The 14,671-nt window shown below is 35.2% G+C and overlaps 1 protein-coding gene across 1 annotated transcript in view; it reads right to left on the bottom strand.

Moving 5' to 3' along the window:
• LOC137386946 (NACHT and WD repeat domain-containing protein 2-like) overlaps positions 1-14,671 on the bottom strand; it is a 48,560-nt gene that overhangs the window by 13,539 nt on the left and 20,350 nt on the right. The window contains exons 13-20 of the mRNA XM_068073188.1: positions 13,583-13,726; positions 10,960-11,143; positions 8,426-8,598; positions 7,448-7,563; positions 7,086-7,259; positions 3,754-3,936; positions 2,143-2,273; positions 529-645 (exon numbers count right to left, since the gene is read on the bottom strand). Coding sequence (XP_067929289.1) covers positions 529-645; positions 2,143-2,273; positions 3,754-3,936; positions 7,086-7,259; positions 7,448-7,563; positions 8,426-8,598; positions 10,960-11,143; positions 13,583-13,726 — 1,222 coding nt within the window. The remainder of the gene's footprint in view (positions 1-528; positions 646-2,142; positions 2,274-3,753; positions 3,937-7,085; positions 7,260-7,447; positions 7,564-8,425; positions 8,599-10,959; positions 11,144-13,582; positions 13,727-14,671) is intronic.

The following is a 14,671-nucleotide window of genomic DNA, read 5'->3' as shown; positions in this document are numbered from 1 at the left end:
AGATATCAATTGCAGGAAAAATCTAGAAACAAACTGTTTCTTAAAACCGTAAAAAAATCTCTTGATAGATTCACCAATTATAGCCTACCATATTACCAGAGTATGTAGTTGTCATAATCTGGCCAAAGAGTATGACAACTACATATGATCCATAGGATGAGTATGTTACCAGCTTAAATTATATCATACCATTGTCTACTCTTTACATTCCTACTTCCCTAGAAAATCCACTACATCTTATATCAAACACCAACACCTTGCTAAACTACATTATAAAACAGTGTTATACAAAAAAGAGCTTTTTCTTTTAATATACGTATATAGCTTTACTTTACTAGTCGTTAATTTACTTTACATGGTATAATTTACTTTGAACGGCATTGATCAGTGATGATAAAGTTCATATTTATTTATCTACTATTATGTTAATTAGTAGAATTATATGGAGTTGTCATACTCTGGCCAAAGAGTATGACAACTCCATATGATCTATAGTATGAGCTACATATAGTATAGTAATTGACTTACAAGGCACACACTATAGGAGGCTGAGAGAACGCAAAATTTGTTAGGATCGGCCAAGAAGAGGATTTTGTTCGGTATGTCTCCAGTCGAGATCACGCAGTGTCTCGTCATCAACGGCAACTATAACATTAGCAGTCATGTGGTTAACGAAACTAGTGTGACAGCGTGTGCAACGGGCCTTGAAGGTGTTGTGATTTGACAGTAGAATAGCAGCCGATACCCATAAAACATCATCTTTCAAAAGACTGCGTAGTCGTAGTAGATGTTCAGAGATGAGACCTAGTTTGAGGTGCAGAGCTTGGATTGAAACATAAAAAATACATTGTTGAAATATAAAGTAGTACTTGAGTCAATTTTACACTCTAATTATCCTGAAAAACCGCATCAACCATCCGTACATCATCTTGATAAGTCATACTCTTGCTATCGAACATATAGGGTTGTGAGCTTTGGGAAGAAAAAGTGCAGAAAGCAAAATTAGAATGAGTTACAAGCTGTGTTTAGTTTGAAAGCCAAGTACTGTCATTAAAAAACCAGTCAACAAAGGAGTTCTTAATTTGAAAAAAGATTTGAAATTTAATTGAAAGTTGCAGCTTTTAACGATCGGAAATATCAATATTTAATCATAGGAAATACTGGCGTTTAATAATGGGAAATACCAGCATTCAATGATTGGGAAATATGAGCATTAATGATGAAAAATATCAGCATTACCTTTACATTCGCTTCCATTCCTGCATAAAATTTGATTTTAGATTACAGAAGTAATCTTCTTAAAAAAAGGAGTGGTAACCTGGTTGACCATACAGTAAGTTTTCCGGTTAACCAAATATTTTTATGTGTTAGTCAAGAGAGTGGTTCAGTTAACATACACAAACTGTAACTTAGTGATACAAAGAGTTGTCTGCTTTTAAAAATAAATAGCTCTTAATGCGTGTTTTGTTACAGACAATATTTTACAATAAATCTGCAGACCATTTACTGCCAGCTTCACCTTTCCGAGCAGTCAATGAACAAATTGAGAGTTAACCTGTTAACACGGCGTCAAAGCGGACAGAAGATTGAGGTATGTATAAAACCAAGGCATGGAGCACTCGTAGCCAGAGGGTGTACACATACTCGATACAATTAATGCTATAAGACTTAGGGAGATCGATGAAATTAGCTGAACAAATTCTGTTCACCCTATCTTTGCAGCAACAGCTTCGTTGCGGACTAAAAATACATTTTAGATATTCTCTGATAAATAAACATTTTTACATTTCAAAACCCTAAACATATTGATTGCTCAGCTTTCTAATATGGTGAGGATGTTGGCATTAGAAGTTTTGTTTACCAGAAAATGATAGGAAGCATCCGAAAGTTTCGGCAAACACACAAATCATGAACAGAATTTTGTGTGATAGGCAGCGGAGAGAACAAACCTGAACACATAGACATCTGTAACAAGCAGAAACTATGACATCAGACAGAGACATGAGCAAATATACGTATGCGGTATGTTTGGTAGTTAAAAGTGTTCCATGACCAACCTTGTAGGTGGTTTTCATACATATAACCAGTTCGGTAAACAAAGTTAGTGTCTCACCAGCTCTTCTGTGTTTAGATTTATTATACCTCATAGACATAGAGAGAGTGGCCATCATTGCAGACCATAATCTCAGAATCATCGCTGATTGCTATGGCAGTGCTGTGGTGAGTGAATGTGTGGATAAGGGAAGGGTACTTGAGGTCACATACCAGTGGTCCTGCAGAATATAATATGCTATTATATCACATCTAGCCTTAGCTTCTCAGAAAAGGTTAACAAATTATTATTATTTGCTTATAATGGTGTATAAGCGGTTAGAGAGGTACACCGTTGTGAAAAGTAAAAACCACATGGGAGGTCACCCTTACAACCCTCTTTACATACATTACAGCAGCTGTACTCTCTAAGCTATAATACAGTTTGAGAAAAAAATAAAATATACAGCAAAACCTTGAGATACGAGCTAATGAGCGTTTAAACGAAGTTCGTATGACAACTCAATCGTATCTCAAACCAAGCTATCTTATATAAAAATGTTACATACAAATTAATCCGTTCCCACCATATGAAAAACACCTAAAACCATGATTTTACTTGTTCAGCTTCACCACGTACACTCACAATGTAACTAATAACTATCTAATGATTATGATCTGCAATAAAATGCTAAATTAGTGTGTCCAGTACTGTATGAAGTTCTTATCTTCAAAACAGACAGTAGCAGCTAACGTCGTTTTGAGAGAGACCTGATAGCACAACATTCAGTACACTACACTTTCATGACACTACGTAACATAAACTTTAAATTTAAGTTACATGAACTTAGCATACTATACAAGTGCTTGAAAGTAAGTTTCAATTTAAAGTTACACTAAACTTGTTGCTAATTTTATTTCCATTTTTTACTTCTCTTCTTTCGGCTCTTTTTGATTCATTTTCACCTTCACTTTTGGCAGGCTTTTATAATTTAAACTGATCAACGAGCAACCAACTGAGCAATACTGTTCTCATAAATGACCTCTCGCATACTCGGCCACCTAGCGGCTGCATCGAGAACCGTCTCGTATCTCAAATTTGCCTCGTATCTCGAGACAAAAGTCTCAAATTGTTCGTATGTCAGGACACTTGTATCTCAAGATATTACTGTATAATTCAAATATGTAATTCATTGTGTTGCTTTAACTATGGTAAGTTAAATGTTTGATGGTAAAAGGTTTACAGCAAAACCATGAGGACCTCTAGTAACAGCAATAGAACACCTCTTGCGAATAGCCTTCACTCACAGAGCCTTTGATAAACAACAAGCTGGGCTAGCAATGTTTATTTCCTTAGTTAAAGTTGTGATTTGCTAGGCTCCCAGGCTAATAACTTGCTTTAATATTCTGTAAAAAAATTAGGAGTGAAGAAGGGGGCCGAAGAAAGGGAAAAAGAGCTGCGATGCAGTGAGTATAGAAACTGAGGCATGAAGTAGCGAGGAACAGCTTTATTGGCTAATTTTGTCTTTTCCCATTTCTTTTGTGTAATTTAATAAGGAGCTCGTACAAGCAATATGATATGTTGAAATGTTTTAGATTACAAATATAAAGCTGCAAATATTCTATACACCAATCCTGAAATCAATATTAATGAACAGTACCTCAAACATTTGTGATTTGCTGATGTATTTAAGTTATAAATAACGAGACGTATCTGCTTACCAGTTCTTTGTTTGATGGAGAAGATGAAATAAGTATTCGATATAGCTGCACAGCTGATTGGTCCATTCTCGGTTGCTATATAAAATTCCTTCTGTTGCGAGTCAACCTGGTAGCACTCTATAGCCTTAGCTCTTTTTGCAACTATTCTCTCTTGGTTTGGGGTCACATAAACAAACCCTTCACCTAAAGTAATGAATATAGTGAGGTTATAACAGGCTAAAAATAATTATTGTGTGATTTATTTCACTGCAACCATAAAAAACAACCTTTTGTTGCTAATACAAAGCTACGTAGACACATCTATCTTTAAATATTTATTAAAACCTAATGTTAAATAATTTCTTACGCAAATAGCAAATGTAAACAGTCTCACCTGAACTGTTTGCAGATGAAAGCTGCTGACAACCAATGAACAGGGAGAAGTTGATTTGAAGTTAAGAAAAGGTTGAATACACTCGTGATAGAAACACACATTTATTCCTATTAATATATTATATATCTCTTTATTTATTATTCTCAATTATATATTAACACATATTTAGGTAGAAACACATATTCATTCCTATCCATTGCCACAGAGACACTGACCCATTTACTATTTGTGTGCTATCTCTGAGTCAAATATGTTATCATTCGATTTGCTTGCTTGCAATGATGTATCATACCTTTCCACCTATAAGGTGGTCATTATTAATCTTTGTCACAATTAGACCTCCTTTTTGAACACAAAGGGTCAACACAAACAGGGTTCATGTTTTCTCATAGAATGTATTATTGTGCTATAACCTTTATAGCACAATAATATATTATAGCCAAGCCACGAAAATATGACTATTGCATCAGAGAAATAACCTGCAGTGGCTAGGAGTATAGTACAGTCAAACCTTTACTAATTAGATTAACGAACTGAAATGGATAGGAGTATAGTACAGTCAAACCTTTACTAATTAGATTAACGAACTGAAATGGATAGGAGTATAGTACAGTCAAACCTTTACTAATTAGATTAACGAACTGAAATGGATAGGAGTATAGTACAGTCAAACCTTTACTAATTAGATTAACGAACTGAAATGGATAGGAGTATAGTACAGTCAAACCTTTACTAATTAGATTAACGAACTGAAATGGATAGGAGTATAGTACAGTCAAACCTTTACTAATTAGATTAACGAACTGAAATGGATAGGAGTATAGTACAGTCAAACCTTTACTAATTAGATTAACGAACTGAAATGGATAGGAGTATAGTACAGTCAAACCTTTACTAATTAGATTAACGAACTGAAATGGATAGGAGTATAGTACAGTCAAACCTTTACTAATTAGATTAACGAACTGAAATGGATAGGAGTATAGTACAGTCAAACCTTTACTAATTAGATTAACGAACTGAAATGGATAGGAGTATAGTACAGTCAAACCTTTACTAATTAGATTAACGAACTGAAATGGATAGGAGTATAGTACAGTCAAACCTTTACTAATTAGATTAACGAACTGAAATGGATAGGAGTATAGTACAGTCAAACCTTTACTAATTAGATTAACGAACTGAAATGGATAGGAGTATAGTACAGTCAAACCTGTACGAACAAGGTTAATCTGTTATGTGAAATCTCATTTTAAATACACTGTAATCTGTTTAATTTATTTTACTGCCCAAGAGCCTATGACGACTCCTTAATAAACGGACTAGTTACAACTGCAGGTAAAATACCCATAGCATTAACACAGATACATAAAACTGATGAAGTTTATTTAAAAAGTAAATTAATAATCAATAATCGATAAAAAAAGAATTTTATGATTAATTTACTTCTGAGACTTGACAGTGTAAGGTAGATACGGGTGGTAACCTACTCTAACCTGGACAAAATAAAGTCTAAACATACTTAGCAAATATAGTTAACATTTATTTTTTATTAACTTTTATATTTCCTGTTTTTTTTTAAATTTATATAAGTTGTTACGCTCTCTTACTAAATTAAAATATTTCAAAACATTGTAGCTGTTGCATATTGAAAATTACTTTGGATGAAAAAGCAAATATTTACAAGAAGTTTATATTTTTGTTTGCAACATATATTTGAATTTTGAGATGAGTTGCAATACTTTACAACAACAGAAATTTCTAAGCGTTAGAAATTTCTACAAGTGGAAAGGTAAGACAATTCCTGTAACACCAAACTAAACTAGCTAAATCGGACACGCTTATTCATCATCCAACTAATATGCAATGAGTTTAATGAAAGAGCAAATAACTTGCTATTGTCTGACCTTCGTTGCTATTTTTAGAAGTTTCTGCAGCTTAGAAAGTTTTGTGGAAATTTCTGTTCATGCGTCGTATTACAACCATCATAAGTAGCGGGTTGGACTATACCAAAGTGTATTACGCTATATCGACAGACCAGAATAGTAGAGTAGTAGACAGACAGTTATGAAACTTCAAGTCTATGAGAAGAGAAAAGTAGATAAATACAGTAGACACCTCTATAACGCAAATTCTAGATAACGTAAAAAACTTATGTGAACGTTTTGCTTCATACAACAAAAATTTTTATATAGTCTAGTGTCAAGTCGAGTGAGCTTTCAAATTTATTTTGAGTGGTACCATATCTCGCCGCACATGCTAGAGAAAAGACGCCGTGCGTATAGTGTTATATCTATTATAGATACAACTTTTATGACATTCTAGTTTGTTGTGATAGTTCATCAAATGTGTCGACAAAACAAAGAGTAGGTAGCTGCGCAATTTTACCAAAATACTTACAGGCGACCGTATTAGTTTTACTTGACAGAAGAGACTTTGCTGTTTAGAAAAACAAGCAAATCGGTGTAAATGAATGTCAAAAATGTGCTGTCCTCATCAAATCATTGTAGAATTACCGCAATCATGGTCTATAAAACCAATGAGATTTGTCAGAATATGGAAAAGTTTTTTCGATGCAAGCCAATAATACTGCAGTTACGTTACAGGTAACAAACTAAAACAGTTAAGTCTAGTTTTTCCTTTGTGTCTGGCCAAATCAGTGAGTTTAGAAAAATCTTCGAACAGATTAGGCAATTTACATATATTTTTCTGTTCTTATAAAGTAAAATCATTATAACGTAAGCGTTCCTAGAACGTATTATTTACGGTATAGGATCGCCTACTGTAATCTTTAAAAATGTTCTTCACATGATCCTTATAAACACGATAAGAATATATGAAGTTAATAGCTGAGAAAGTGCTGTATTTTACTCATGGCTCATTGATAAAGAGCCATGAGTCCACCAGCCTAGCATCACAAACAACATGCACATGCAGATCTCCTGAAAGCGATACCAACCGGGTAGACGAGGCATACGAGAGACCTCAAATGACTGCACATTGCGCAAGAATGTGTTACTCTTTTTTATGTCTTTTTCGACAAAATATGTAACATCAGGTCTGGATAGAGTGAAGATCTGTAGGGTAGGAGCTACCTCGGCATGCCCCGCAAACTCATGCTGTAGAAATGAGCCTAAAAAAAGCAAAAATACAACAAAACCCTGTTGGTGATTTGATTTCAACAGTGCATTACTAAGGATTAGTACATGTGTAGTTGGTGTAGCACGCAACTTGAAGCTGCAAAATAATTGGGTGGCAGGTGTCGGCATGTGGCAGGTATAATCAGGTGGCTGTCTACTAGATATGCAATGAGAGCCATACCTGGTGACTGGTAGAGCTGCAGCTTTGGTACAGCGGAACACCGTTTCATTGCGGCAAGGTCACACTGGTCTATGAGAGATCTTATGTTTGGATGTTGACTGTAGTACGGAAGCAGCCTGCAAAATGAAACTTTTTTACGTTAGTATTAGCTGGTAGCTGTTTTTTCTCGCACCAGGATTATCAACCTGCGCTTCTGTAACCGTGCCCATGTTGTGTTCACACTCATCACTCTATAGGTTTCTAAAAAATGCTATACCTTTTCGGTCCTTTATGGAATAATCACATTCCATGCATAATCAGAAGTTGTCTTATCTTCTTATGATTAGTCTATGTTTGGACGGAGTATGTTGCTTATTTAGCAGATCAGTAAAAAAGCATGCAGGCAATTGTCAAAAATTGTCAGTTAAAACAACATCAAAAAATGTTTTTAAATTTAATTTTAAAGTACAGGTTGTGATAAGTACGTAAAAATACAAGTATAATAACGTGCAAATTCATGAATAAGTGAAACTATGTGTATAATGAAGTGAAACTTAATGAATGAGTAGGTGAAATTACTTTTATAATGAAGTGAAACTAAAGGAATCAGCAAGTGAAACCACTAATTATGTAATGAAGTGAAACCAAGTAGAAATCAGGTAGGCTGTACAGAAAATGTAAAAGATCATTTACCACTAATACAAGGAACTAAATGTTTAAAAGAATTCAACGGCAAAAATAGCTACTAGAAAGCATACTAACCATAGAACTGCTAACAACATATGTATTATACAGATTCGAGGTAGAACAACTCACAGCAATTTTACAGACAGCACACATTGCTCTTACTATGACCTGTAGTTTATTAGGTGAGATCATTGATCTCACCTAATAAACCACTTGGTATACAGATGAATACTCTGCTGATGTCATGTATAAGAGGACAGTATAGGCACTTGTCTTCCTGTAGGACAAGTGAATCTTCTAATATCACTCTACCTGCCAGTAAGCTCTATTCCAAGGGTGTCAGGAAAAAACTCAGTATCTATTTCAGCAAGAGCTTGTCTTACAAGATAGATTTCAGAGTCACTGTAAATGTCAAAATCTGTGAGAAGGCGGGCCATGGGCATGGCTGAGAGCTTGGTGTGTAGCCAGTCATAACTGAATAAAACCTGCAAAGTGATGTCATGTCTCTATTAGATCACATTGACTCAACAAACATGGACATCTCAATGACTCAGTACAAAAACACATCTCATGGACTCAGTACACATAAACATCTCATTGGCTCAGTGCACATAAACATCTCATTGACTCAGTACCCATAGACATCACATTGACTCAGTACACATAGACATCTCATTGGCTCGGCGCACATAAACATCTCATTGACTCAGCAAATATAGACATCTCATTGACTCAGTACATATAGACATCTCATTGACTCAGTACACATAGACATCTCATTGGCTCGGTGCACATAAACATCTCACTGACTCAGCAAATATAGACACCTCATTGACTCAGCACACATAGACATCTCATTGGCTCAGTGCACATAAACATCTCATTGACTCAGTACCCATAGACATCTCATTGACTCAGTACATATAGACATCTCATTGACTCACTATACATAGACATCTCATTGACTCAGTACAAAAACACATCTCATGGACTCAGTACACATAGACATCTCATTGGCTCAGCACACATAAACATCTCATTGACTCAGTACCCATAGACATCTTATTGACTCAGTACACATAGACATCTCATTGACTCAGCACACATAGACATCTCATTGACTCACTATACATAGACATCTCATTGACTCAGTACACATAGACATCTCATTGGCTCAGTACACATAGACATCTCATTGGCTCGGCGCGCATAAACATCTCATTGACTCAGCAAATATAGACATCTTATTGCCTCAGTACACATAGACATCTCATTGGCTCAGCGCACATAAACATCTCATTGACTCAGTACCCATAGACATCTCATTGACTCAACATACATAGACATCTCATTGACTCAGTACACATAAACATCTCATTGACTCAGTACCCACAAACATCTCATTGACTCAACAGGCATAGACATCTCATTGATTTAAAACCCATACACTTCTGAGTGCACAGCGAGCATAGATTTCACGTTGTCATTATATCTGCTATAAAACTTTTGTTGCGAGCAGCTTTTGTGAGAGCATACAACTCTTAATCCACAAGTACTGCGTAAAAAAATTCAAGCTACAGCCATATCTAGCAGCATATGAACTGCACAATTTAGATGTTCAGCTCCAACCATTCCCATCCCTTATCTACCCTCAACACGAAAACAGCTATAGACCCAGAGCGGTCAATGTATCAACTACAGGTAACCACAGGTAAATGCAATGCCAACTAGGAGTAGTTGCAGGTCATTACCTACACATAACTGCACTAAACCTTCTAGTAAAGTATTGTTAAAGAACTTGTGGACCTATGTATATGCAAACCATCGTATACAGCTACTGAAACACTTGAAAAGTTGAGAAAGCTTTCAACTTTGTGATTTTTAAGTAATTTTTGATCAAACATTAAAATGTAATTCAAACCAAGCGAGTACGATCTCTACTTTAAATTGTGAAAAAATAATTTAACAGTCATTTGGTTACGTTCTTTGCACAATAAACTTATGCGAACCAATCTGATTTTGTTGGAGGCTATTAAAATTCATGACAGGCTATTGTTGTATGTACACTGTATCGTTGTGTAGAGGGCAGATGGGCTATTGTTGTATGTACACTGTATCGTCGTGTAGAGGGCAGATGGGCTATTGTTGTATGTACACTATATCGTTGTGTAGAGGGCAGATGGGCTATTGTTGTATGTACACTGTATCGTTGTGTAGAGGGCAGATGGGCTATTGTTGTATGTACACTATATCGTTGTGTAGAGGGCAGATGGGCTATTGTTGTATGTACACTATATCGTTGTGTAGAGGGCAAAACTAAAGAAGATTAAGTTATTTTTAGTTTTTATGTAATTCAAAGACTAATAATTGTAGATATGTTCTCTCCAATCTTTTACAATTTCTTACAAGAATATTGTACAATTTACAAGAAAATAAACCAAAAAACAATATTTTTGTAGGTGTTCTTTGCTTTTTAGTACATTCAAAGTATAAATAATATAAAACATATTAGGCCTACATAAAACAAAATATAAAAAATCTAATGTGCACAAAAGAAAGTTGAGCCGAGCCTAATTAGAAAAGTCATTAACGCACATGAAAACAAGTTAAAAAATAAAATTTGCAACTTCAAAAACAAACACATTTTCCGTATTTAGATGTCACAAAATGTTTTGTAGATTTTTAAGAACTTGAACAGGGACCAAAGTATTATATTGCATGTTACCTACACAACTGAAGGACTATTTTCGCAACAATTTTAAACTTCTTTGGAAGTGCAATTTTGAGAGCAGACAACTCTTTTGTTGAAATTAACAATTCCTTGATCAAGTAAAGATGACTCTCACCTTGGCTTTTAACTCATCAATTCGCTCGGCTTTGGCAAGATGGTGAGCAAGTTCATTTAGCTTCCTCACATTGACTCGGGCATCTGCACCATGCCCGCTGATGACCAAGGGCTGACTGATGACATTGCGGTTGGATGCCTCGGGTACTGTTTGCTCTATCACAGATGATATAGTTTTCTCTTGTCTTCAATACAAGCAGATAACTTTGTGTACAATCTTCTAGTGTATTTAAGTTAGTTTAGTTTAAGCTAGTTAGTTTTTAATAACAAAAATGTTATGCAACAGCAAAAAAATTTTTCTAATTCAACTAGAAGATGTAACTCGATGGAGCGCATTACTGGTTTTCATAAAGTTCCTAAGCCTTTGTATGGATCACAAGTTTGATGAAAATATTGCAAACAGTAAAAGCCATCCATATTAATGCACACTTGAAGGTTCACTTGCAACAAAATTCACATTACAGTTAATTGGTATCCAAAAATTCACCATGTCTTACTCTGTTGTGTTGCAGGTGCAAAATATATGGAAATGTGATTACAAGCTCTTAAAAGCTCAAAAACCAAAAGTTAATAGCAGCCATCATGAAAACGCTGTAGATTGGAATCCTTTTCCAAAACGGCTCAAATGGGGCGTTGTTGAACACGATGGCTTCTGTTTACCCTTTCATGCAACTTCATTCATCAAAATATTTTCACAAATATACTTCACGCATTCAATAAAACCATGTCTATTGTCCTTACGCGTCTATTTCATCATCCTTGTTTTGCTGTCACTTTGAGCACTGATATCTCAAAACCTACTGTAAAAATTTGTTTAATTTTTTAACTTTAGCTCGAAGGAGTGCATATCATTGTCTAATAAACATGATGAGCCTGTCGATCACCTGTGATAGTCGAAAAATGCGGCAGAAATTGTTTGTGCTATTTGGCAGGAAGTATGGGTCACATCAGATTACGACTAGACGATTAGACCAGGCTGAAACGAAACTGTAAAGTTGCGAGCATCTATATTCGATCCGAGCTTTCCGGTAGAACCCAAAGTGTTATAAACTAGTGCTACGAGACATTTTATATTGAGCCTTTTATTGGCCTTTAATTTCACGTGATAACATCACTTGTCAAAACAATAGCCACAATGTTTGAGTATGTTGTCGAAATAAAGAGATTCCAAACTACAGCGGTTTTGTGATGGCTGCGATTAACTGTTCGTCTTTTTGAGCTTTAAGAGCTTGTAATCACACTTCCACATATTTTGCACCTACAACACAGCAGACTAAGATATGGTGAATCTTTTGATACCAAATAAATGTAATGTGAATTTTATTGCACGTCAACCTTTAAGCTCTTTTTCAAAAGAGGCAGACAAGTAGCTACTTTACAAAGTCACACTACAGTTGTTACAGTGAGATAAACAGATAGTGAGGAGGTAGTCAGACCAGCAAGTGGATGAATCAATTACAGTGAGATAAACAGATAGTGAGGAGGTAGTCAGACCAGCTGTTGTGGATGAATCAATTACAATAGTGAGATAAACAGATAGTGAGGAGGTAGTCAGACCAGCAAGTGGATGAATCAATTACAATCAAATATTTTAAAAACTAAAAAATCTCCTATCTGATCAAACTTAGAAAAGAGAGTGAATGAAGAGATCATTATAACAAACAGCTCCAACCTGCAGTTCAGCCTTAATATATAGCCTGAGCTCTCATGAACTTGCCTACATGACCAGTTCAGATAGTTAACAAGGACACCCGTAAATAGCTAGTATATTGTAAAGGTTATTGCTATAGTCAGCTGCAACATAAGTTTTGCCTATAAGAACTAGAAGCTACTACCTGCATGTTTGGAAAACAAGAAGTGAGTACTAGACAAATTTTAGTAGCTAAGAATATACCACACTCTGAATATTTTACTCGACTATAATGAGAAGAACGGAAAATAATAACGACTACCCAGGACTACAAAAGAAAGATCACGTGTTTCTTCACACTCAGTAGTAACAATTACAGTATCGCGGCTAATACCTGACTCTGTCAGCTTAGATCTAGTCTACAAGTCAGCGATGACATGAATTCATGACTCTCTGATCTCATCAGTATGAATAACTGTACACTCACTGAGGCTTTTATACATTTACATTTGTACCCTGGCAGTGAATAAGTATGCACATAGTAATGCCAGAACATGAAAGGTAAATGGGTGGTGCGGGTGGTACTGCGAGGTGGTGAAGACCAATATCACGGGTTCGAATCCCATAAGATGGAATGTTTTTCTACCCTCTAACTGTGGCTTTGCACAGATGGACAGAGTACACTATAAGACTATTAGTATTATTATGTTAGTATTATAGAACAGAACATTGACTTTTACGATATATGTTCAATAACCTGTTCCCATAGCAAAAGCTAAAAATAATAACTGAGTGTATATAGTCACCAAAAAGAACCAAAGAAACCTGTAGTTAAGGACCACCTAGATAGTTCACAATCTAATACCTTGGTAGATAAAGGACCACCTGGATAGTTCACAATATAATACCTTGGCAGGTTAAGAACCACCTGGATAGTTCACAATCTAATACCTTGGTAGATAAAGGACCACCTAGATAGTTCACAATCTAATACCTTGGTAGGTTAATCTCATTTGGCTTCTTGTTGATTCCTGACCATCTGCCCAGGAAGAAGTCAGACAGGAGACTGTGGATCTTCACTCGAAATGGTGCAAAACTGAGGTACTTGGTACGCACTGCTTCATCTAGGGCTGCATACCTAGGCAGAGACATAGGCTAAGATGATAAACGCTCAATGGCACCATCACTTTCAATGAGAATAGAAATGTGCTATCTGCCACGAACCAGCAAACCATAACAGAGTTGAATAATACCAGAAGTTGTCAGACTGCAGAAAATTAAAAAACTATATTATACATAAAAAACCGAATTAATGATCCATAAAAATAAGTTTTTAATGTTACTTTACACTAAAATTAAAATATAATATGTAAGTTCAGAGGTAAAGTTGTGGTATGGACACGCGCATTAACTTACTATTTTAGACTTTGTAAAGTGTAAACTTGTAACTTACCTCACATATTTATTGGATATATAGTGGATTAACTTACTCCAGCTTATCTTAAGTAAAGTTTAAACTAACTTAGCTTATATAACTTTTACTATTTTATAATTACTTATTTTTTATTTTCATTAGCTTCTGTACTTTCACTTATGTAACTGAATTGTTTTGAAAAACTTCAAATGTTATACATGTATATACGTTTGAAATTACTTCTGGTGTAGTTTCAAATATTTTCTTTAATCAGTCACTATGTTATATAAGTACCCTGGTAGTCTAGCGTGCGGCGACAGATCATCATGTGTACTGTAAAATTATTACAATGCATCCCAAGGTAGTTGATTGATACAGTTAGAGTTTTGGTCTAACATGCTGAAATTTGTAAGCTTGAATCCAGTACAATTCAATATTTTTTCCAACTTCCAACTTCAGACTGACAAACAGATGGACAAACAGTCATAGCTTTTATTATTTTAAAGAAGATTGAAATATTCATAAGTTAGAGTAGCGAATCTTAAGTAGTGGTTTGACTGTACCAGACAAGACTAGTAGAGAGAAGCCATTGTTAATAGATCCATCTCATATACTTATTTTTGTACAGTACAGAAGACTAGAAGGAGCTGAGGTTTAGACAGAACTGAG

Source organism: Watersipora subatra, chromosome 2, assembly GCF_963576615.1.
Source record: "Watersipora subatra chromosome 2, tzWatSuba1.1, whole genome shotgun sequence".
NCBI classification, from domain to species: Eukaryota; Metazoa; Bryozoa; class Gymnolaemata; order Cheilostomatida; family Watersiporidae; genus Watersipora; species Watersipora subatra.
The sequence above is the reverse complement of the archived record's forward strand: the minus strand, read 5'-3'. Positions and strand labels throughout refer to the sequence as shown.